The following is a 21,200-nucleotide window of genomic DNA, read 5'->3' as shown; positions in this document are numbered from 1 at the left end:
AGGTCCTTGACTGTACGGGATTTCAGCAAAGGGTCTGCACATCTCTCGTTGTGGGGAAGTATGGGCTGTCAGCTACTTTGGAAGGAAATCTGGAGCTAAGTTAAGGTAAAATAACAAGTCAAAATAAGCCATTTTTCCCCATGCCTCATCAAAGCATTCACGAGCTATGATGTTAGGGATATTTTTGGTATTTTGCTCACATTCTCTGAGAAAAGGCATTGTCAGTACATTGATTTTTTTTCTGCCTCCACAAGCAAGGTCTTGAGGAAGAAGCTTTCTCACCTGTCTGACCTCCTCTCAAAGCTGTTATCTGAAGGGCATCTCTTTCTAGGAGCTGCGAAAACTGAAGAGATCATGAATCCTTCACACCTCAGAAAGAACAATTGCTGGACACTTAACAACGATGCACAAGAGAATGGTTACTACCATGGTCCCTTTCTACAACATCTGCCGCAACATAGCCCAAGAAAGCTCTTCACTGGACATAGTCAAAGAACAGAACCGTTTCTCTACATAAGATCTTTCTTCTGTATTTTCCTTCCATGCTTGCTAACTGTATACCCCAGGCACAGGATGCAACACTGACATTGCCGGTACAAAGCCATGGCAAAAATATTAATGGAAGGAATTCCACCAACTTTATACTAACTAGTAGCTTGTAGTGTTACTGTCCACACTTTGTGTTTGGCATTTAAATCTTTACAACACAGACACTTGGCTTTCTTTTTTCAGGTGCACCTGACTCTTCAGAGTTTCTTACACTGTATCTAGTTTGATGAAACACGATTTGCAATCTTCTTCTATGGAAATGGAGGACAAGACTGCATGCCCTACATTGACAAACATCACTTGGAGTTCAACAGCTAGTATTAGGAAAGATAGGGCATCCTGTTTGTCACCCAGAACTCTGTTTCTGTTGGGACTGAACCACTCTGTAGGATGTGACTGTGCTCCACAATTCTGACACACAAAATAAAGCCAAGAACTTGGGAAATTTTTTGTGATGGGATTGTATCTCTTCAGCCTTTTGCTTAGAAATAGATCTCTATATTTTCCTGTAGCACTAAAGCCAAAATAGATGGCTTTGGGATTCTGCTTGGACTATGTATACTTTAATGTTAAAAAGTTAATACTAATGTTAAAAGGTAATGATAAAATTACTGCCTCATAACTCAGTTACATACTGTTGGGAGTTCCACACAGACCATTTTTACCATAATGTTCCCTCTAGTAAAACTGCTATCAAATGCCTCCAACTACAACAGGAAGAAGTATCACAGCAGACAAAAATCCCATCTGTGCTATTTTTAATCTGGGAATGGGAGTTCTTATTTCTCTACTGCCTGTTCTGGTTTTCGTGCTGATCCATCACAGGAGACCGGGTGGTTTGCTGCAGCACCACACCAGCACTGCTTATTTCCAGGCTGACTCATTCCTCACCCACACACTGCAAGTGACAATTTTAGCTTTCCATTGCACACAGACAGGTCTCTTGACCCAGAGAACAAAATTTTTGCCATAGTGAGGCCAAGAGATTACAGCACTTGGCTTATCACAGGGGTCAGCTCTGAACAAATATAGGTAGGCAGCCCAGGATTCTGAAGGATAGCCTACAGTAGATAAAAGAGAGTTCTCAAGGAGCCACTGATTTCTAGTGCCTCATTTCCAGGACCTCCAAATTCAAGGGTTCTCTAGAGGAAGATGGGATTATGGTTGTCAGGTATTTTATCCTTCTGCCACCTGAATGTGTCCAGAGCCACTTCTTCCCACAGGATTTCAACAAAGGGGACCCCTTCATAAAAAAGGCTGAGAAAAATCCGCAGTGGCTCACTGTCAAAAACTCCGTGACAATAATATTATCTTTCTTTCCTTAAAGTCATTCGTGCATTCCCAGTCTCAGGAAAAGAGGATGTTTTCAAGCATCACTCATGCAATCCTACACTTCTGTTGAATGTAAATCATGCCTGTGATAAAAGGTGCATGAGCCATTTCACCTGCCTATTAAGACATGTTCAGGACAGCAGGCCTTCTCCACTGCTCTGCAGACTCAGGGGCACTGAGAGCTGTGTGCAGCAGGCATGAAACGCTGCTTTCTTGGTACACATTCCCTCTGCATGGCAAATAGGCCTGTCTCAGCTGGAAAGTAGCATAGAAACTCATTCACCAAGTTAACTTGGAAACTCAGCCATGAAGTTAACTAGTTCCCTTTAAAGTTGGCTTGGTTGGCTGTCCAACCCAGCAAGCATTTCACATCCATAACAGATCACAGGCAGCTGCAAAATGCAGGTGATTGAAACGTGCTGCTACTCTGCTAGCATTAGCCAGATAGCAGTTACTGTGGCTATCGTGTGTCTCCACGAGGACAATTTCTGACTACAGGAAAAGGAAACCCACCTTGGTTAGGCACTCTGGTTACCTTTTTCTCTGAATTTTGTTAGCAATCAGTCCCTATCACATGTGTCATCAGAACAGTGAAAACTTCAGAGGAACTTTTGAAGGCTAAAAATTCAGAAGAGGAAATAATGTTTTAAATAAAAAGTCTGACAATAACAGAGAGGAAAATCCATAGGAAAAGGGCAGCCACTGTTGGAGAAGTGATATAATCCTCATATGGACAGCTAGCTCTCATATATATAGCCAACTGCAAGTCTCCGTGTACATTGAGTGAACAATTGTTTTTTCTGTCTGTTACTCAGAAGTGCTAATTATCTTATACTTTTTTTTTCTATAGAATGCATCACTTTTATTATTTTAAATCAGTCTTTTCAATTAGCTGTGATAAATACACCAATTTAAATCTCACTTCTGAGTGAAGCCCATTCCAAATTCTTCACATTCTTCTACAGAGGGAGAGGAAACCACAGATAATTTTTTGTTTCTAACCTGAGGTGCCAGCACGTAAGTCTGAATACATGGTTCACAAATCCCAAACAGGGTTGACTCTGTTGAGCTCTGCTTCCTCTGCTGGGTAATAATATGAAAAGGTTTCTATGAAGGGTTTCAGACTTTCTAAACAAAACATACTCTTTAGCCAATCAGCTATTTACAGAACTGATCCATTGGCTGCTTGAAACTCTTCCTTCTTACAACCCGCAAACCTCCCACCAACTTCCTTGACAGATGCTACAGTCCAAATTAAGATCTGCACCTTCAGTATCACACAGGCCAAGCTGAAAATTACAAAACTGTATTTTAAAAAAATTTTAAGGCCAAACCCAAGCAGATTCAAAGACATGATCAGAGATGTTCTTATGATAATGGTTAGAGATTTGCCTGCTTTTCCACATGCCTGCAGTGCAATTCAACCTCATCATATATAGGGCATAGCCCTGTCTACTTCCTCCATGCACTGAGGAAAAGGTTTTTGCACTCACCTCCCCCCTCACTCCTCCAGGTGTGAATTCTGCCTCTCCATCATAAAGCTGTGACTTCACACAGCACGTGCAGCTGCACAGCTTTGCCTGCGATTCACCAAGCAGTTTTCTTCATCACAACTGGTGAGAAAGTAACCACAGTATCATTCAAGAATTTCACAGGGCGCTGTACTCCAAGGAGTACACGTTACATGATATGATATACAGATGCACACCCATCTTATGAGTGACAGACACCAGAAGACACGGCATTTGAGAAGTCTTTGGGTGTGTGAGAGAGCAGAGCAGTCACTAGTTTTCCATAGGTGATCAGGGAGGATGGTCTTGAAATAATGACTGGAGACTTGTAGTTAGGTTATTCAACATGAGGGTCTGCTTTTTCCACATGCCTCCTGCCCACTGCAGTTTTTGGACTCTGCAGTTTAACTCCAATAAAGCACAGATGATACTTCTCTGCCTCCCAGAGATGTGATAAAGGGAAATTTCAAGATGGACAAACATGGAGGCTACAGTGAAGTGACAACAGAAGCAGATCAGTCTTGTTTCTTGCTCTGCAAGTTTAGTGCAGTTGAACAACTGCCCTCAATGCAGGGAGATGGAAAATAAGGCAGAGCTTCCTGGGGCAAAAGGAAGACACTGGGAGAGCCCTGTTCAAGGAAGGGAGAGGTAAGAAGGGGCTGGAGGGTGATTAGCAGCACACAGTCTGTTTGAGCTTAAATAGGAAGGTCATCAACAATTGATTTTCCAGTTAGCAGTTTCATGAATGACAGTTTAAAATTAAGTGTGCACTGCTCCACCCTCTAAGGTGCTTTCTCACCCCTCAATAATTCTTTCCAGTCACTGGCTCCCACAGTGGTGTAGGGCAAGAATGCAAGCCCTGAGAGCAGGCTTGTCACACCGAAAAACAAAGCTTGTGGGGGACGTGGAGGGAAGGGAACCTAGGGAAAATGGTGCTGAGAGTCAGATGTGAAGTGGTAGGGGGAAGCAAGATTGTTAATTTTGGTTGGAAATCATGAATAATAAAATCTGGTTTTTGACTAGTGATGGAAAAATGAGGGTCTTCAGAACTGGAATTTCCCAGTCCTGCCCAGCCCCACAAGCTCAGGACAGGGGTCAAGAGGAAGGTGTGCTGCTACAGAGAAAAGTTTAATAACTTTGGTTTGAAGATATGAGTGATAGGATCTGCATTTTTTTCTATTCCCAATTACATGTCAAGATTAACAAACCTACTTAAAATAATACTGATGTCACCATAAGGACTCAAGTTTAGCTCAGGTATTTTTTTTTTTTCCTTTTAATGTCTCTCATCTGTGAAAACTCTCAGGCTGGCACATATTTTTTAAAGCTAAAGTATCTCACTATAAGGACCAGGCCTACATGTAGGCAATGTCCATATATCATGGATGCATTGAACCTAGTGCCTACGACCAGCAGCAAAGACCCCATCTGCAGGCTGGCAGGCAGCAGTGACATAATACTGGTGCAGTATTGCTGATTCTCTTTGATAACATCACTGCAGTGAGTTAAGAGCAGGTTTCAGTGCACTTCCATTAACTGTTCTCCAACAGCACTGGGGCAAAGAGTACATATGCACCTCATCTGGGTTCTGCGATTCTTTCATCTTTGCAGTCACACTGATGGCTCTCCATGTTTGTACTGTGTCTTTCATATTTCTGTCAGACATCCCAGGGCATTGATTAACAGCAGCATGATACTTTCTGGGATTCTGAAGGCCACCCCAAGCATCTCCATTCCTGGAGATTTTCAAAACCTGGCAGGAGAAGTCCTTGACCAAACCAATCTATTTCTGAATTTGTCCCTGCTTCGGCAAGGGAGTTACATTACAGACCTCCACAGTCCCTTTCAACCTAGATTGCTCCATGATTCTGTGATGTCTGCTTGAAGCCAATGGCATTTTGGCCTCATGTAAAGTTACTCCCAAGACTGGGAGCTCTATCTCTTTATCTGCAGGCCCAGAGGGGTAAGAATTGCCACTTAAAATTCTATCTTAGGACCATGGAGAACCAGATCTAACCCAAATTTCAGGTAGTTACACAGTACTACATCAGTGAAGCACTCCTGTAATTTTAAAAGCAGCCATGGTCCTCTCCAGACAGAAGGCAATGCTTTGGGAAGGCAACATGCCTCTCCATGTCCCTCCTTCAGAATTAAGCATTGTCTAAATCCAAAGTGGCTCCATAAACTTCTTTCCTTTCTTAATTATGCAATGCTGCAGAAAGTTAAGATAGTGGAAACTGGACACGGCTAGTCTGCTCAGCATCATATTATGCAATGCACTGTGGCACAAAGTCTCCCAAACTAGGGCCCCAGGAAGACCCAGTCTCAGCACTGCAGACCCCTTATATTATATTGTATTTCAAGATGTCATTCAGTAGTTACAGAATGCATCCCAGGTGTTGGAGGAAATAGTGGATGCACACTTTTTGTTATTAGATGCTGACACCTTCACATTTGCTTTGCTGTGAATAAACTCATTTCACTTTCAGAAAGCCAAGGGGCACGCCGTAACGCATGCTACAATGTCAGGAAATTCTTACAAAACCAAAAAAGGAATAGTCTGTTTGTGGCTCCAAGGCATTTTAACAGACTCATAGCAAGCCTAGAAGGAGACAAAGCCTTTGCTCTGAAGCTTTCAAGTCAGCTGAAGGCACCTCAAAAGACCCTTCTTAGCTGCCATATGGGAAACAGGCTGATTCATTCCTTGCTGGGCAGGCCCACTTCCCAGGCAGTACCTCCAGCGCTGAGAGCTGTGCAGGTCCCAGACAACCCTCCAAGGAATACATGAAACAGCCACTGTGACTGTAAGATCTGGAGTGCAGCTACGGGTACGAACGGCAGTTTAGCCATCTGATTACAATCAATATGTTTTTGGCTCCTGCTGCAGTCAGTCTTGTGATGACATGAAATGTTCCAGAACTCAGGGGCTATATTTAGCAAAAAAACAACATAAAAAGGGGCAAGGAAGAAGAGTTGAGCTTTTTCCTGGGCATGGCTTTGTCACTTACAAAGCTCTGCTAACCCACAGAGACCTTTGCCTCTCCCACACAGTACTTGCAACACTTTTCCACTAAACTGGTAACTTGGGAGTTCGCAGTGTTTCACAGATGTAAGTAGCGCACGTTTGGTGAATGAGAAAATTGCCCAACAGGTGAGACTGGGGCCAGCTTAACAGAAGCAACCTGTCATGCAGCACCTTCATCTTCAGAAGATTTGTGGGCAATGGTGTGTAACAGGCAGCTCCTCAGGAATCCATAGCTTCATGCTGGATCCTTGCTCCTGTTGTTACAGGCCCTCTTCTCGTTGTTTCCCTACCCAGTCTGTTCTAGACAGATTTCTAGGGTTGTTCAGCAAACACACTCAATTCCTTCCCAGGCATGTATAGAATGATGCGTTTGAAGGCTATGCTATGGCTGTTTTTCATGCAAACAGAAAACACCGTGTCCCTAACAGCCTGGAAATGTCTACCCAGACTTCAAGTTCCCACTCCAAAAGCAGAAATAGCTGTATAGCCAAAGTCAATTTTTCAGAAAATACGAGTCAAGTTCCCAAAATCAAAGGGTTGTATTGGTTCTGGTCAAATTTAAGGGCCATAGTGCTCTGGCTTGGCTGGACGGAGCTGCTCATTCATTAACTTTGCTTGCCCAGACACAAGGAAATATTGAAGGCCTGCTCTCCCCTCCCACCCCAGCAACACCTGCACTGTGCCCCTGCAGCCCAATGTCCTCTTGTCCCACCACCCAGCTGGTAACCGTGTAGTCAACACAACTCCCATTCCTGTATTGACTCTGCAAGCTGCTTGTTAATTAATTACAAAACCATTCCTTCCTCTTTTCCCTTTCCTCCCACACTTGTTCTTGCTTTTTGGTAAGACTTTTTTTGGTTTGGGGCGGGGTTTTTTTACTTCATTTTCTAAAAGTTTATCTTGCCAGACAGCTTCCCCTGTGCCTCGCAGGCCTCCCCTGAATTGCTCTCTGCTACTTGCAGTTCTCTTGTCTGTGACTGTCTACACAAGGCTGTCATAGAGTATAGACATCTGCTGTAGTAACATAATTGAGCTGAAATAAATAACATTTCACCCATGAGTTACATTTGAACCAAAGATTTCAGAAACAAAGAGTATGAATTATTTTATGTATTCGATCTTGCCAAAGTAATCAAGGCATATCACTACTCACATAGGTTAAAGAGTGAGCTGTCACTGTATCGGTAACCCTTAATTGCTTTTATGTTTCTCTTAAGGGAAATTTCTCACAGAATCTGAAAACACATCCGCATGATTTGTCAGGGAGTGCAGCTCACTACAGATGGGATGGCATACTGAGGGCCCACTCCCCTCTCCTATCTCCCATCAGAGGGCACCTTTACGGTACCCAAATCCCCTACTCGTGTGGAAAAAACACTATTAGGAGTGCAACGGGGTTTTCGCGATCCCCCAGCCAATTTTTGCATCTCCAGTGGCCCTGCAGACCGGGTTAAGACACCGCCAGTTCAACTGGAAACCTTCCAGTCCCTGAGCAGCCTGTACAGAGGCGGAAGAAGGACGGTGACACCTCGCGGTTAAACTCCCTCATTACTCGGCCCCGGAGAGGCCCCGCAGCACCACCAAGCGCGAACCCGTCAGTAGTTAAAGTGACTGTTTTCCGCTAAGCAGCCCCGTGCCCGGAGAGCAGGCACGGCCTCATTAAACTTCCCTCAAGCCCTAGCTCTCCGCCGGCAGGAAAACCTGCGGTAGCTGCAGCGCGGGTCATCCCACAACGCCCCGCGCATGCGCGGCGCTCTTCCCCGCCCCGCTAGCGCGTTGCCCTGGAGACGGTTGCGGCGCGCGGCGGCCCGTCCACCGCCGCGGCCGGGCCCCGCCATGCTGCCCGCCCGGGAGCCGCCGGCGGCCCCCGCCGTCCCCTACAGCTACTGCAGCCGGCCCCGCGCCCTGCCCGCCCGCCCGAAGTACCGAGCGCTGCCAGCCGCCGCCGAGCTGTGAGTGCCGGTGTCCGGCGGGCCGCGCCATCCAGCCCCGCGGCCTGCGCGCCCCAAGCGAGCACCGCTGCCCGCTCCTGCCCTTCACGCCTTCCCCTCACCCCAGCAACCTCGCCGCCCTCCCCGGGGGAGGGGGGAGACCCCGCCGCCCAGCCGCCAGGTCCTTCTTCCCGAACTTGGGGGGGACTTGCACGCCCTGGCCTTCCAGAGGCCTTCGGGCTTGTTGGAGGTGTGAGCCTCCTGGTTGCGGCTCTGTAACCACAGCTACCTGTGCTTGATGTTGCAGAGAAAAGGAACCTGTTCGTTACGCCAACCTCATGTATGACAGGAGAGTGGTGCGCGGCAACACTTACGCCCTTCAAGTCACACCTGTGGTATGTTTTTTATGTGGATCGTGCTCTAGCATCGTGGAAAAGTTATAGGTGGGGTGGGAAAGCTGTTCCTCATTAATACTTGTAACTGCTGAAGCTGTAATTTTATTTCAAATATGTCACACAGTCACAGGTCCTCCAGTTAAATTAGCACGTGACTTCAGCTTTTCTTTAAAGCACTTAGTTTCACATGAACTTGTGTAGTTCTGGGTTTTCTTCCCCATTCAGTACTGGATTATATTTTTCCTGACATTTCTTTAGCGTAATGATCCTAAGCACAAGTCATCACTGCGTAATCTGTTATCATATGCAAGGTGTCATCAGTGAGAACAGCAGCTCTTGGGAAATTAAGTCTTGTGGTAGACTTTGGCTTATCCTACTATAAGAAGCAGAGCTAAATGGTCCAGCTGTATGCAAAAGCTGCTTGTGTGGACGCAAAAGTATTTTATTCATCTCGATACAGGAGTAAATGTTTTAGTGATACTTTATTTTCAGAGAATATTTCTACATAGATAACTTGATCATATAAAAATTTAAAGCAGTCTGTATTTTTAAATGTGACTCTGTAGAAATAACTTTGTGTTGTTCAGTAGCTGTTTCTTAGAGTGAATTTCACATATGTTCTCTTTAAGAAGTTTGAAACTGGTGCTCATTTCAATCCATAAACAGTAATGAATTTAAAAGTTAGGATGGGTTTCTTTTGCTTCATCAGCAGTAAAGAACCTATGACTTTTACCTAGCAAACATTTCTGTTGATAATATAAATGGGCTTAAATCCATTTGACCTTCTTAAAGCTTTACCTAGAAATTCTCACTTGTCAGCAAGAACATGCCATTTTAATATCCTTTATCTCCGAAAGCAAAGTTCTGTATACAATATCCACTTCCAAATAACAATCGCTCTTAGTGTGAGATGCCATTAGTATGTGCCTGTAGGCAGCTAGGATACCTTATTAGTTTCATGCCCTACAGTCTTTAAGGTAACTGAAAATTTAGGGTCAGAACCCAGAAAAGTAAATCTGAAATGCTAGATTTGTCGCATTAAAATCAACCAACCACCTCCATTTTCCTGTAGAGAGAAATTAGTATTGTTTTCAAGTACAGAGTGTATTCTGTTTTGTGTTTTTTTTTTTTCTTCTTCACCCCTGCACAGAGTACCCAACCCAATCCCTTTGAAATTCAAAGGCAGAGGGAAGCACGGAAAAGAGCACTGGCTAGAAAGCGCGCAAAAGAGCAAATACAACCAAGAACACCTGAGCCTGTGGAAGGCAGAGAGCACATTCATGTGCAGACAGGTAAAAGGCTGAATTTTTGAAAATTCATCTGAAAACAAAAACTTGCTGATCTATATTCACTTACTGAATTGATGACGCAGTTGGTAGAATCACATAGAGTTAAGATTAGAATCACAGAATTCTAGAATCAGAGGTTCTCTAAATATGTTAATAAACTTGGCTAATTAGTGACATTTTCCCAGAGGCTCTGTTTTTCAGTTTTCAGTGTACATTCATGAACACTAGTGAAGACTTACTCATTTATTCTTTCCTTTTCCAGTATCATCAGAGAAGTCTGGTATATGCTTAAAATTGAGGGATTTTAAAATTTTGCTTAGGAGTGCAGTCACATGTAAGAATAAGGCTACTATTAAAAATTGGGGGACACGTCCTAATTTAGAATAGGAAACGGCGCTATTTGTGGGAAAACAATCTTATCTGTAGGAAAACCAAAATTTGTCAGTGGATTAATCATGATGAGAGTGCAATGTATTGCTGTGCCCTCTGAAAATCATTTCAGATTGGACTGACTTACAAACTGGGAAAACAGCTGTCTTATGTGCTAATCAGACATGGCCTGTGGTTTCTGAACGTTCCCTCTGCCCCAGCCCAGCTGAACCTCCTACACCACCTTCAATGTGGCTTTTCATCATTCAAATACTGTTGGACACAGAAGGAGGCTTTCTAGTGTGGAAGTCTTGGTCTCGTATCCTTCCCACTGTCTACTGCAGATAATTTTAAATACTCTACAGACATTATTTTCTGAGCCAGGCTATTTATCTCTGCAGTAGGAGACAGTTATAATTCAATTCAAGCCCATGCTGTTATGGATGTGTGGTTACCTGAAGGCTGCTTCTGGTGGGGCCAGAAGTAGAATATAATTCTTTAACAGATTCAGTGTTCTGTTTTGGTGCATACAATGAAGAAAAATGTGTTTTCAATATTACTTGTTAGTAGGTAGGCAGTCATTATCCCTTTTTGAAATTGTTCTACAAAGAATTGTTTATTCTGCAAGGTGGGCTGAAATGGTCTAGGCACTGACTTTTGAAACCTACTAAGTGAAATGCCCTTTTAGGAATTACTTCCAAGAAGTGCAGCTGACATTACAGAGAACGTGGCATCAGATGGCCTATGCAGCACACTGATCTATGTTTTAAGTTGAGGTGTCTTTTTTTTTTTTTTTTTAAACCTTATAGAAGACATTTTATTGCACTCTTTGGATATAATTCACACTGTAGCTTTATCAAAAATAGTTGAGAGAAAATAACAAGAATCCAACTTTCAGCATTCATTGTACTTCTGTTTCTAGAACTGTATTTGGAAGAGATTAGTGACCGGATAATAGAGGTTGATACAGAGTGTCAAACAGATGCATTTTTGGACAGACCACCCACTCCATTCTTCATACCAGCCAAAACAGGAAAAGATGTGGCCACACAAATAGAACAAGGAGAGGTATGAAGTGAAGTCAGGTCCACAAGTGCTGTCAAAACATGTCTCCCATACAAAACACATTTCTGATGCAAAATTGAGGCAGAAACAGAAAGGAACTTATCCTCATAGAACATGCCAAAATAAAAAGAGTCTCCAATATCTGCACTCTGAGGTTAAGTGCAAAATTAAGGAAGGTGCTTCTTCATGTGCACTGGTTCTGCTGCTTTCAGCTGAGAACTACAGTGTTGAGAAATGCCCTCCCCTGTAGAAATAATGTCCAGCTGAGAAGGGGTTGGGAACACGGAGGTGAGCAGAAATAGGGTCCAGGTGAGTGCTCTGCTTCTCCCTGGCAGCCCCCACAGTGGCTGTGGTAGGGTGTGGGGTGTCTCACTCCAGCCCACTCCTCACTTAGCCCCCAGCTGCATTCGTGTTTCTGCCTTAGCTGACACTGGCCTCCCACCTGCACTTCTCAGCCCTGCCCTCAGCACAAGGGCTTTGTTCATCCTCCTGTTCTCCTTGCCAAGGTGTTAACAGTGATTGTGATCAAGGGTCTTTCATCTCTCTTTCCCTGACTCCCATCCTCAGCTGTTTGACTTTGACGTTGAAGTCAAGCCGATCCTGGAAGTGTTGGTTGGGAAAACAGTTGAGCAAGCTTTGCTGGAAGTCATGGAGGAAGAAGAGCTGGCCCAGCTGTGGGCACATCAGCGTGCCTACGCAGAGCTGCGTAATGCAGAGCTTGCTGAAGTACAGCGCCTGGAAGAGCAGGACAGGCGATACAGAGAGGAGAAGGTAGGACTTCCTAAGAGCAGAACAGGCCTGTCTGAATGCTCATCAGAAGAGAGAAAACCATTTCCAGTACTGAAGGACAAGCTGTGAAATAAGCTGGATGTGCCCAAAAGGGTACTGTCAAGTTCAATATTCCTCAAAACATTTTGGTGCCATACAGCTGCACTCTGCCATTTGCTCTCGTGCACCAGCACCATGCTGTTGTGTTTATCTGGAGCAGTTGTGCTCCAGTGACCTGGTGCACTCAGACACCTGATCAAGAGACCAAACCTAACAGTGTTTTCTTCTGTATCTGGTGCAGCTGTTGTTCAAGCCTTTTCATTATAATAACTGCTAAATGAGTAGTCACAGTTCTTGAAAGTAAGAGACACCTCCTAGTCTTTCACTCCCAGCACATGCACTACTGTGCGTGCACACATACCTCTTAAGATCTCCAAGTATTAAGCTGTATTAGTACTATCTAGTAAATAGGAATAAACAGAAAAGTCAAGTCTTAATTACTTGCTATTCATCAGCCTCATATAACTGGGTTTTTTAGTGTTTTCCTGGACCAATTTGAGTTTTAATCTTTTCTTACATCAAATAGGATATAATATTGGAAAGATGAAACATGCAGGAAATTCTGACCCAACTTCATCTCATTCCAAGGCCAATGACCAGCTTGATCTGCAATAATAGAGAGTCATGAAATCAATGCATACTAAGGTATCAGAGAAGGGTTTCATTTGGCCAGTTGTGAAGCCCTTGTTTTACAGACTTGGCAAAATCAGAAAAGATATACCAAAGGAGCATGTTTCCCTTTAGTCCTTGTGGATTTTAGTACTCCAGAGATTGAGTACGAGCTTGCTTTCAAGCACTTTTTCATATGAGGAGTTTTTGTGAAAATTAGAGGCTGCAAATACCAGGTAGAGACAGTAAGTGTCTGTACTTTTATCTTTACTATGTATGACTCTCACACTGTGATCAGTCTTCAAAGTCTAGATCAAAGGAGTAACAGCTAAAGGCCTGAAAGTTTTACATGCAATATTGCCTTGACAGGAACGTCGCAAACTCCAGCACATGCAAATGCTGCAGAAACAGAAGGAGACCACAGAGAAAATTGCAGCTCGGGCATTCGCTCAGCGTTACTTGGCTGATCTCATTCCCTCCGTCTTCAATAATCTTCGTGAGGGTGGATTTTTTTATGACCCTATAGAAAGAGGTTTGTATTTATTATTTTTTTTAATATGTGAACTGAGTAATAGAAAGGTCAAAACAACCGTAAAACATAGCTTATTGTCATATTATTTAGAATAATGTCATAAGACTTTATTCATTTACATTTGTGTAAATGTGTACAAATTGTGTTAATATCTGTGAACAGATAGTTTCCAAATTCATATTTTTAACACAAACAAACATTATTGGTCATCTATACAAGTAGTCAAGAATGAGCAAGAGCTGACAGTGTGACAATGAGAAGAGCTGCTTTTGAATTGGAGAGAGATAAATGAGTGGTTAGGTTTGGCAGAGCAGAGAGAGAGTCATCCAAACTGAAGTAAATATATTTTGATAGGAGAGGCAAAGAAATCTGTATGTCATCCTGAACCTTTTTAATGTTTATCAGAGAAAAGGAGAAATCTGTCAATTAGAACTAGGCCCTGAAAATAATTTTGGAGTTGTATATCGGTAACTCCAAGCTTTTAGAATCAGCAGCATTTCTTATGGGCTACCTTGCTGCACCCCACTTCCCTGGGCCCCGCAGAGACACACAGACCACAGCTTGGCCATGGTTACACTCTCTTCAGAATGAGTCATGGGGCAAGTGCAGAAACTGAGCGTATTTCGCAGACAGGGCAGGCTTTGGGACCATGGCTTAGAAAGAGCATGATTTGAGAAATACATGGGTAAGCAAGAGCTCTTTAGTCAGAGGGAACAAATGCTTTCAGCACACCAGAAGCCAAACAATTTTGGAAAGCAAGGCAGGAAATGTTATTCTCCTGACTTGTTCAGGATAATTATTTTCATCTCACTAGAACTTTACTGTGTATCTCATCTCTGCTAGCCCTTCAAGGGTGCCAGACCCTTTTGAAAAACACTGCAGTTGAAACGATTCTGGTCTGAGTCCATAAAGATGAGGAACTGCAGTAAGAGAGGCAGGAGATAAGAAACCCAACAACACCTGAGAGATTTCATCTGGCTCTCAGAAAGCAAATGTCTTTTGGCAAGGATGTTCATCCCTTAATGGTCGTAGCAAATGAAAAACAGCCTCAAGATCCTGTCGCTCATCCTCAATAAAAAGACATTTTTTCTTTCTTCCTGCTAAATTCTTACAGATATTGAGACAGAATTCCTTCCATGGCTGATGACAGAAGTGGAAGAAACACTAGAGAGGAAGGTTCTGGGGAGGACAATGCTTGACTGTAAGTTACTAAATCCTGGAATGTAATCTGGGCTACTTGATGTTTTTGATTGTTTTTTCCCCAGTCAGAACAAGTATCACATTTAAACGGTCACTGTGGGTTGGTAGGAGGTGTCGTTTTAGCAAGAACTCCAAGTACCCATGGCTTTTTGTGTTGTTTTCTTGGGGTTTTTTTACTATATAAAAACATTTTTAATGTTGGAAAACTACTACTACATACATCTAGGTAATTGATTTTCAGCTGAAATCATAGAAGCATGTCGTGGTTTAAACCCGGCCGGCAGCCAAACACCATGCAGCCGCTCGCTCACCCTCCCCCACCCCGGGGAGTGGGGGAGAGAATTAGAGGGGTGAGGGTAAGGAAACTTGTAGGTTGAGATAAAAACAATTTAATAATTGAAATAAAATAAAATAAAAATAAGGGTAATAATAATAATAGAAATAATAGGAAACACAAACAAGTAATGTACAATGTGTTTGCTTACCACCTGCTGACCGGTGCCCAGCTTGTTCCTGGCTAGCGATCCCAGAGAAGAAAGAATCCTGAAACCACAATCCTGGAAGTGAGAGTGAGCTTCCCAATCAATCCTTATCTATACACTGAGCATGACATTATATGATATGGAATATTCCATTGGCCAATTTGGATCTGTTGCTCTGTCTATGCTCCCTCCCAGCTGCTTGTGTACCTGCATGCTAGCAGGACATGGGAAGTTGAAAAGTCCTTGATTTCTTAGCAACAACTTAACAAAAACATCAGTACATTATCAATATTCTTCTCATATCAAATTCCCTACTGAATCCAAAACACAGCACTATTCTAGCTACTAAGAAGGAAAAAAAAAAATTAGCTCTATCCCACCCAAAACCAGGACAAAGTGTCAGTCATTCTGCACTACTGTCTCTCTACTGGCTTTATACTGTTTGAGGTGTATTGATGCTGGAAGATGCAATACATTTGGCAGGAGCAGAATGGTTGAAGAACACCAATTCTTTTCTCTGCTATAACGTTTTTATTTCTCATGAGTTACACAGCCATTGTTGCTGTGCTGTTCTCTGTAATGTGTCTGATTGTGCCAGTGGGAACAGAAAAGCCCATCCTGTCTACAGCCACATGTATACCATGGAAGTCCCTTAACTTGTTTGTGTAAGCAAAGTGAGCTATGGGTAATATGTTCATCCTACAGGAAAGGAGAAGAGAAGGATAATCATAGGCCATGGTTGACTGAGAAGTCAGGTGACTGACACTTTTCATCAGAACAAGGGCTTACCTCCTCAGCAGCCAATAATCATGTCCTTGCTTTTGAAATAGATTAAAATATCATCCATCTTTGGGGCTAATTCAAGCTAAGCATTCAGGTTCTTTTATTAGTCAGTCTTCAGAGGCTGTAGTTGAAACACCTGAACAATCTAAACTCTGTCTTCTGTAGAAACACAAAATGATGATGAATGTGTGTCCACCATGGTGCCCGTAGATCAAACCACTTTTTACAGTTGTGTTACATCTTCCATTCCTATGATTTTCCTCCTGCTGTGATTTTGGATTTGAATTGCAATTGTGTCTGTTTCCTTTGGGTTTATTTTCAGTTTAATGAGGACCCTGAATTTTATTTGTTAAGGTATAATTTGGATAATTACAGCCGGTCTGTTATTTTATCCTATGATATATATATGCTGGTATGTACACTTAAGGATCGCTTTTTCATGTACCTCTTCAGGAGGGAGGGAATTTTCTTTTAAGAAAGAAGTATTGTATGTGACTACTGAATAAACATCCCAAGGAGAATGTTGCTGCAGGATACACTGTTGATGAGAACATCTGTCATATTCCCATTAAATCTTTCTGTTTAATTTTTTAACCAGATACCATGGTCTTGCACCAGTTCTAAGATACACAGAGCACCTGGAGCAGGCCAATAAGCAATACCAGCTGTCCGTTTTGCTATTTACCCTCTGTATTTCCTGGCTTTTCAACCACCCACTGTTGAGTCAACATCATCTCTGCAAAAGGATCTGCAAATTGCATTCTCCAGGTTTCCTAGTGGCAGACACAGCCTCAGCTGAGATTAGTTCCTGGCTTCTTTCCCCTCTTATGCAGAAGCATAGGAAAAGTCTTTAAGAATCCATTTTTAACCTATTTGAATCAAGACGCTGCTTAAAGGATTTATTTTGCACTGTCCAATAAAGGAGCTGTGAACAAAAAAGAAGCACTCTCAGTTTAAGGCAGTTATGTTTGCCCTCTCAGAAATGACCATTCCTTCTTTTACTTGCTAAAGTCAATCCACGAATTAACAATGCACCTGTACATTGTCCTGTTTTCTGTGTTAAACCTCTCTTCTTTCACTGTTGGCTTCTATTTTTCATATTTAAATGATGTATATCAAAGTGACTGTTGATTATTTTTTTTTGCTATGCCCGTTGGAAGGGGTATAACATTTAGAAAATTTACAAAGGCTAAGCAGCAAAAATAATAAAGGATAGGTGCTTTACAGCTGCTTTTCAGAAAGAGAAAATCTTTTGGTGACTCCCATAGTTCCAGTATTTCCCACTGCCAAAAAACATCACGCTGTGTGCAACCTGCCTAGTCCTTGTTCCTGGTGGGGTGACCTGCTCCAGAAGTGAGAAACAACTGTGAGGAAAAGAACAAAACAATCCAGGTGAACCCTTTCAAATCACTGCTTTCAGTGTAAATGCCTCCTTTGACTGGAACTGGGCTACAGCATCAGGGAAGCTTTTTCTCATTCAAGTATTCTTTCATTTCTAGTGTTACTTCAGGTTTTTTTCCCTGTTTAAGAAGTTATAGGTCAGTAATATATAAAATAATCTCAAAATATATCTTTTTTCCTCCATGTTTGTTAATGGTGGCTTTCTCTATTTCAGCCTTGATTTGTACAGTGGTTGAAAAGCGCTTAGATGCATTTAGCCATAAACCTCTGTCTGATCAGACAGAGGCACCTGCTGAAGAGCCCAGGCCAACAAATGCAGCACCCCAGGTGGCCGGTGAGACCGACGCTGCTGACCAACCGGTTGCAGAGAAAGAAGAGACTGAGCAACCTGTTGCTGAGGAACAGCCTTCACGTCGCATCTCTTTCCAGTTAGAAGAATCAGATCAAGCAGGAACAGAGGATTTGGAAACTGAGAAACAAGCAGGCAAGTCATCAAGTAGGTGGAGATGAATGGCTTAGAAAGAAGAAATTAATTCCTATCTATTTACAAGTATTGTGCCCTAGCCATGCTGAAGGATGAACCTAAGCAACAGTAGAACATTAAAGCGTGTTTTCCATATGCTGACATTGCTGATTTCAGGCTGTAAGAATCAAGAGAGAGGTTACTAGCTGTCCTGGTTTGAGGCCAGAGGGCAACTGAGCACCATGCAGCCGCTTGCTCACTCCTTCCCCTCATGACTGGGAAGGAGGAAGTAGAGCAAAAGGCTCGGGAATCGAGATAAGGACAGAGAGGGATAACTCACCCATTACAGTCACGGGCAAAAGACAGACTTGTTAGGGGAAGAAAAAGAACATAAATTTAATTTGAACACCACCACCACTTAATTTACCAGTCAAACAGAGTAGGACAGTGAGAAATACAACCACATCTTAAAAACACCCTTCCCCCACCCTTCCCTTCTTCCCGGGCTCAGCTTTACTCCTGATTTCTCTACCTCCTCCACCCCAGCGGCATGGGGGAGAGGGGGATGGGGGTTGCTGTCAGTTTGTCACACGTTGTCTCTGCTGCTCCTTCCTCCTGGGGGGCAAAGGACTCCTCACACTCTTCCCCTGCTCCAGCATGGGGTCCCTCTCATGGGAGACAGTCCTCCACAAACTTTTTCCAGAGTGAGTCCTTCCCACAGGCTGCAGCTCTTCACAACCTGTTCCAGCGTGGGTCCCTCCTGCATGTTGCAGTCCTCCCAGCAACAACCTGCTCCAGTGTGGGCTTCCTTCAGAGTCGTGGCCTTCTTTGGGTGCAGCCACCTGCTCTGGCATGGGGTCCTCCATGGGCTGCAGGCCGGCATCTGCTCCACCACTAACCTCCATGGCTGCAGGGACACAGCTTGCCCTCCCACCACGGCCTGTGGGGGAGTCAGTGCTCTGGCACACCTCCCCCTCTTCCTCCTTTCTTCCACTGACCTTGGTGTTTGCAGAGGCGTTTCCCTCACAACTGCTCCTCACCACTTCCACTCCTCCTCTCAGGTTCTCCTTCTTAAATTATCACAGAGGCGCAGCCACCGTCACTAATTGTCTCAGCCTTGGCCAGAGACAGGTCTGACTTGGAGCCAGGGGAGCTTTGAGAAGCTTCTCACAGGGGACCACCGCTGTAGCCCCCTTCCCTGCTACCAGAACCCCCCACCACACACACACAAACCCAACACACTAGTGCAGTGAGTGGCAGTGAAATTCTATCCCCTTCTACACAGTCCAATCCATCAAAAACCTGGGGTTTGTATGGAACAGCATACCCCTCTGCTAGAAGGTCATGAGAAGGACAATGAGAGCATCCTAATAACCTTTGCAAGTGCTTTGGTAATATTCTCAGAATAGAATTTCCTTGTTTTCCCTATTTTGAAACGTAGCTACTACAGCACTTGGATAAATTTCTTTTCACTCATTTTAGTCTCTCCTGAGAAACTTAGATGGGCATCTCAGCAGGTAACAGAGTGAAGGCTGTTGTTCTTGAAGGTTCTCTTCAGGTTCAAAGAGTTACCTGCCACTGGGAATTTCTGCCAGTGCAAAATCCTCCTCAGCTTCCTGACTCCTGGAGCACTGGTGAGGGGCTGGAGCCATGCGTTAAGTCCAGCCTCAGTTTTCTTTGTAATCATCTTTTCTTGCTGGTTCACTGGAAAGGGTACCAGACATGACTGACAAAATGCACCTGTGCTGCCATGTGTTTCTGTCTGTTCCCGTACGGGCCAGCTCTTCACATGGGTCATTCCCCCTCATAAAAGTACATCTGCTCTCCATTGCAGCAACACTGTTTCCTTGCTAGCTGCACCTGTGGAAAAAGTCCTGCCTTGTCCAGGCTGCTTTGTGCTACCTCTTCTCTGCAGGTCAGAGTTGATACGTGCTAACCCAGCAGGTCAGATCCCAGTCTGAGAGTGGGATGTCAGGAATGACACCTGAAGGGACAAGGACCTGCTCCACATCTCATACCCTCAAAAGGGACGTCCAGACTTTTCACTGGACCACTTTTATGTGTGGCTTCAAAGCAGACCCTGCCTTCCCTCCGTTCTGGGCTAGGACACCCAGTGATAATCAGGGCAGCTATTGCTTACATGGAAAAGCTCCCTTGGAAGGTGTCAGGTCTTTACCTCTCCCTGTAGATAGTTGAAAATCAGCAGTAATTAAATGTAACCACCAACAAATCCACTCAGTGATTTGATGTATTATGAATGTGTTAAAACTGAGTGTCTGGAGTCACATAGTACAGACTGTAGACAGACATACCCAAGGATGCTTTTCATTTTGAAAGCTGGAATATTCTCCTGTAACCTCCTCCTCTGTTTGCTAAGTTGACTATTTCAACAAAGTGTACTTGTTTTTTCATTTATGATTGATTCCTCAAAGTATCCAGCAAAATGTGTTATGCGTATGAAATTAAGGTAGTCAGTGTCACTACATCTGTCTATAAGTTTCTAAGAATAATTTATTTTTATGCACATGACTGAAATTGAAGGCTTGAAATGAAACTCCAGTTTAAGGATCAAAGTCAGTGGCAGGTTTACCTCAATTTCAGTAGGACCAAATTTTGCATTAGTTTTTTTCCCATGATGATGGAGACCTGTCACGACTTCAGATAAATCAGGTAACTGACCTCGGGCTAACTTTATCTAGAGAAATAAAAAGACTTTTTAACATGATTCATGAGAATTGTAAATGTTTCAGCTCACTTTTGGAACACTGTATGTGAGTTTTAAGGATTCCCATTACTGAATGATTGTTCTATCATGTATTTACAGGAGACTTAGCATAACCTAGAGGACTGCTGTGATCGTTCCTGAAAAGATTCAAAGAAATGCTGACTTGAGCATTGGTTTTGGAACGTTACAAGAGGAAGGTGATCACTGGAATATTTTGATTTTTGTCACTCCTATTTTGTGTTTGATTGCTAGAAAATTTACTTGAAGTATTGAATTATTTTATTTAAATAGGTTGTGGCATTATTATGTATTCTTAAATTATTACAAAATAGAATTAACTGTATTTTTACTTCATTTACTTCATACCCTGCATTTTTACTTCATTAGAATATACAACTCCAGCATTGTGTGTTGTGGTAAAGTTTGCTGTAATAGGTTATGTTTTTATGGGGGCACACAGCCACAGCACTTTATACTGCACTGGCAGTTTTCCATTAATAGCCCCGTACTTGAATTTCAGCCCCAGACATGGGCAGGTTGGCAGGGGAGGGGACCCCTCGCATCCTGTCGGTCACTGGAGAAGCAGAAAACCATGAGCAATTGTAAGGAGGGGAAGGGGGATTTGGGGTAATAGCGTAGCTGTCACCTGTTTGGGGTGATGCCGGCAGACATGCAGGATGTGTGGCACAGGCCTTGCTGCTGGCAGGGTGG

General features: G+C 43.4%; 1 protein-coding gene across 2 annotated transcripts; it reads left to right on the top strand.

Moving 5' to 3' along the window:
• The first annotated feature begins 8,238 nt into the window (after positions 1 to 8,238).
• On the top strand, positions 8,239 to 20,898 carry RSPH3 (radial spoke head 3). Of its 2 annotated transcripts, none has more exons than XM_074864789.1 (9): positions 8,239 to 8,369; positions 8,656 to 8,743; positions 9,894 to 10,035; positions 11,324 to 11,469; positions 12,034 to 12,237; positions 13,273 to 13,435; positions 14,550 to 14,636; positions 17,516 to 17,785; positions 20,589 to 20,898. In XM_074864789.1, exons 1-9 carry the CDS (start codon positions 8,254 to 8,256, stop codon positions 20,600 to 20,602), a joined length of 1,230 nt encoding a protein of 409 aa, XP_074720890.1. In that variant the 5' UTR covers positions 8,239 to 8,253; the 3' UTR covers positions 20,603 to 20,898. The 2 variants fall into 2 exon arrangements, with proteins under 2 accessions (XP_074720890.1, XP_074720889.1); XM_074864788.1 differs by having other exon boundaries at positions 17,516 to 17,797.
• Positions 20,899 to 21,200: the final 302 nt, after the last annotated feature.

Source organism: Strix uralensis, chromosome 3 (genome assembly GCF_047716275.1).
Source record: "Strix uralensis isolate ZFMK-TIS-50842 chromosome 3, bStrUra1, whole genome shotgun sequence".
NCBI classification, from domain to species: Eukaryota; Metazoa; Chordata; class Aves; order Strigiformes; family Strigidae; genus Strix; species Strix uralensis.
This window is presented reverse-complemented; position numbering and strand designations above follow the sequence as displayed.

What these genes read in the sequence shown, in the direction of transcription:
- RSPH3 (XM_074864788.1), top strand. Translation starts at nt 8,254, where the DNA reads ATGCTGCCCGCCCGGGAGCCGCCGGCGGCCCCCGCCGTCCCCTACAGC. An exon ending in CTGCCAGCCGCCGCCGAGCT is followed by an intron (nt 8,370 to 8,655) that starts GTGAGTGCCGGT and finishes TTGATGTTGCAG; the next exon opens with AGAAAAGGAACCTGTTCGTT. An exon ending in CCCTTCAAGTCACACCTGTG is followed by an intron (nt 8,744 to 9,893) that starts GTATGTTTTTTA and finishes ACCCCTGCACAG; the next exon opens with AGTACCCAACCCAATCCCTT.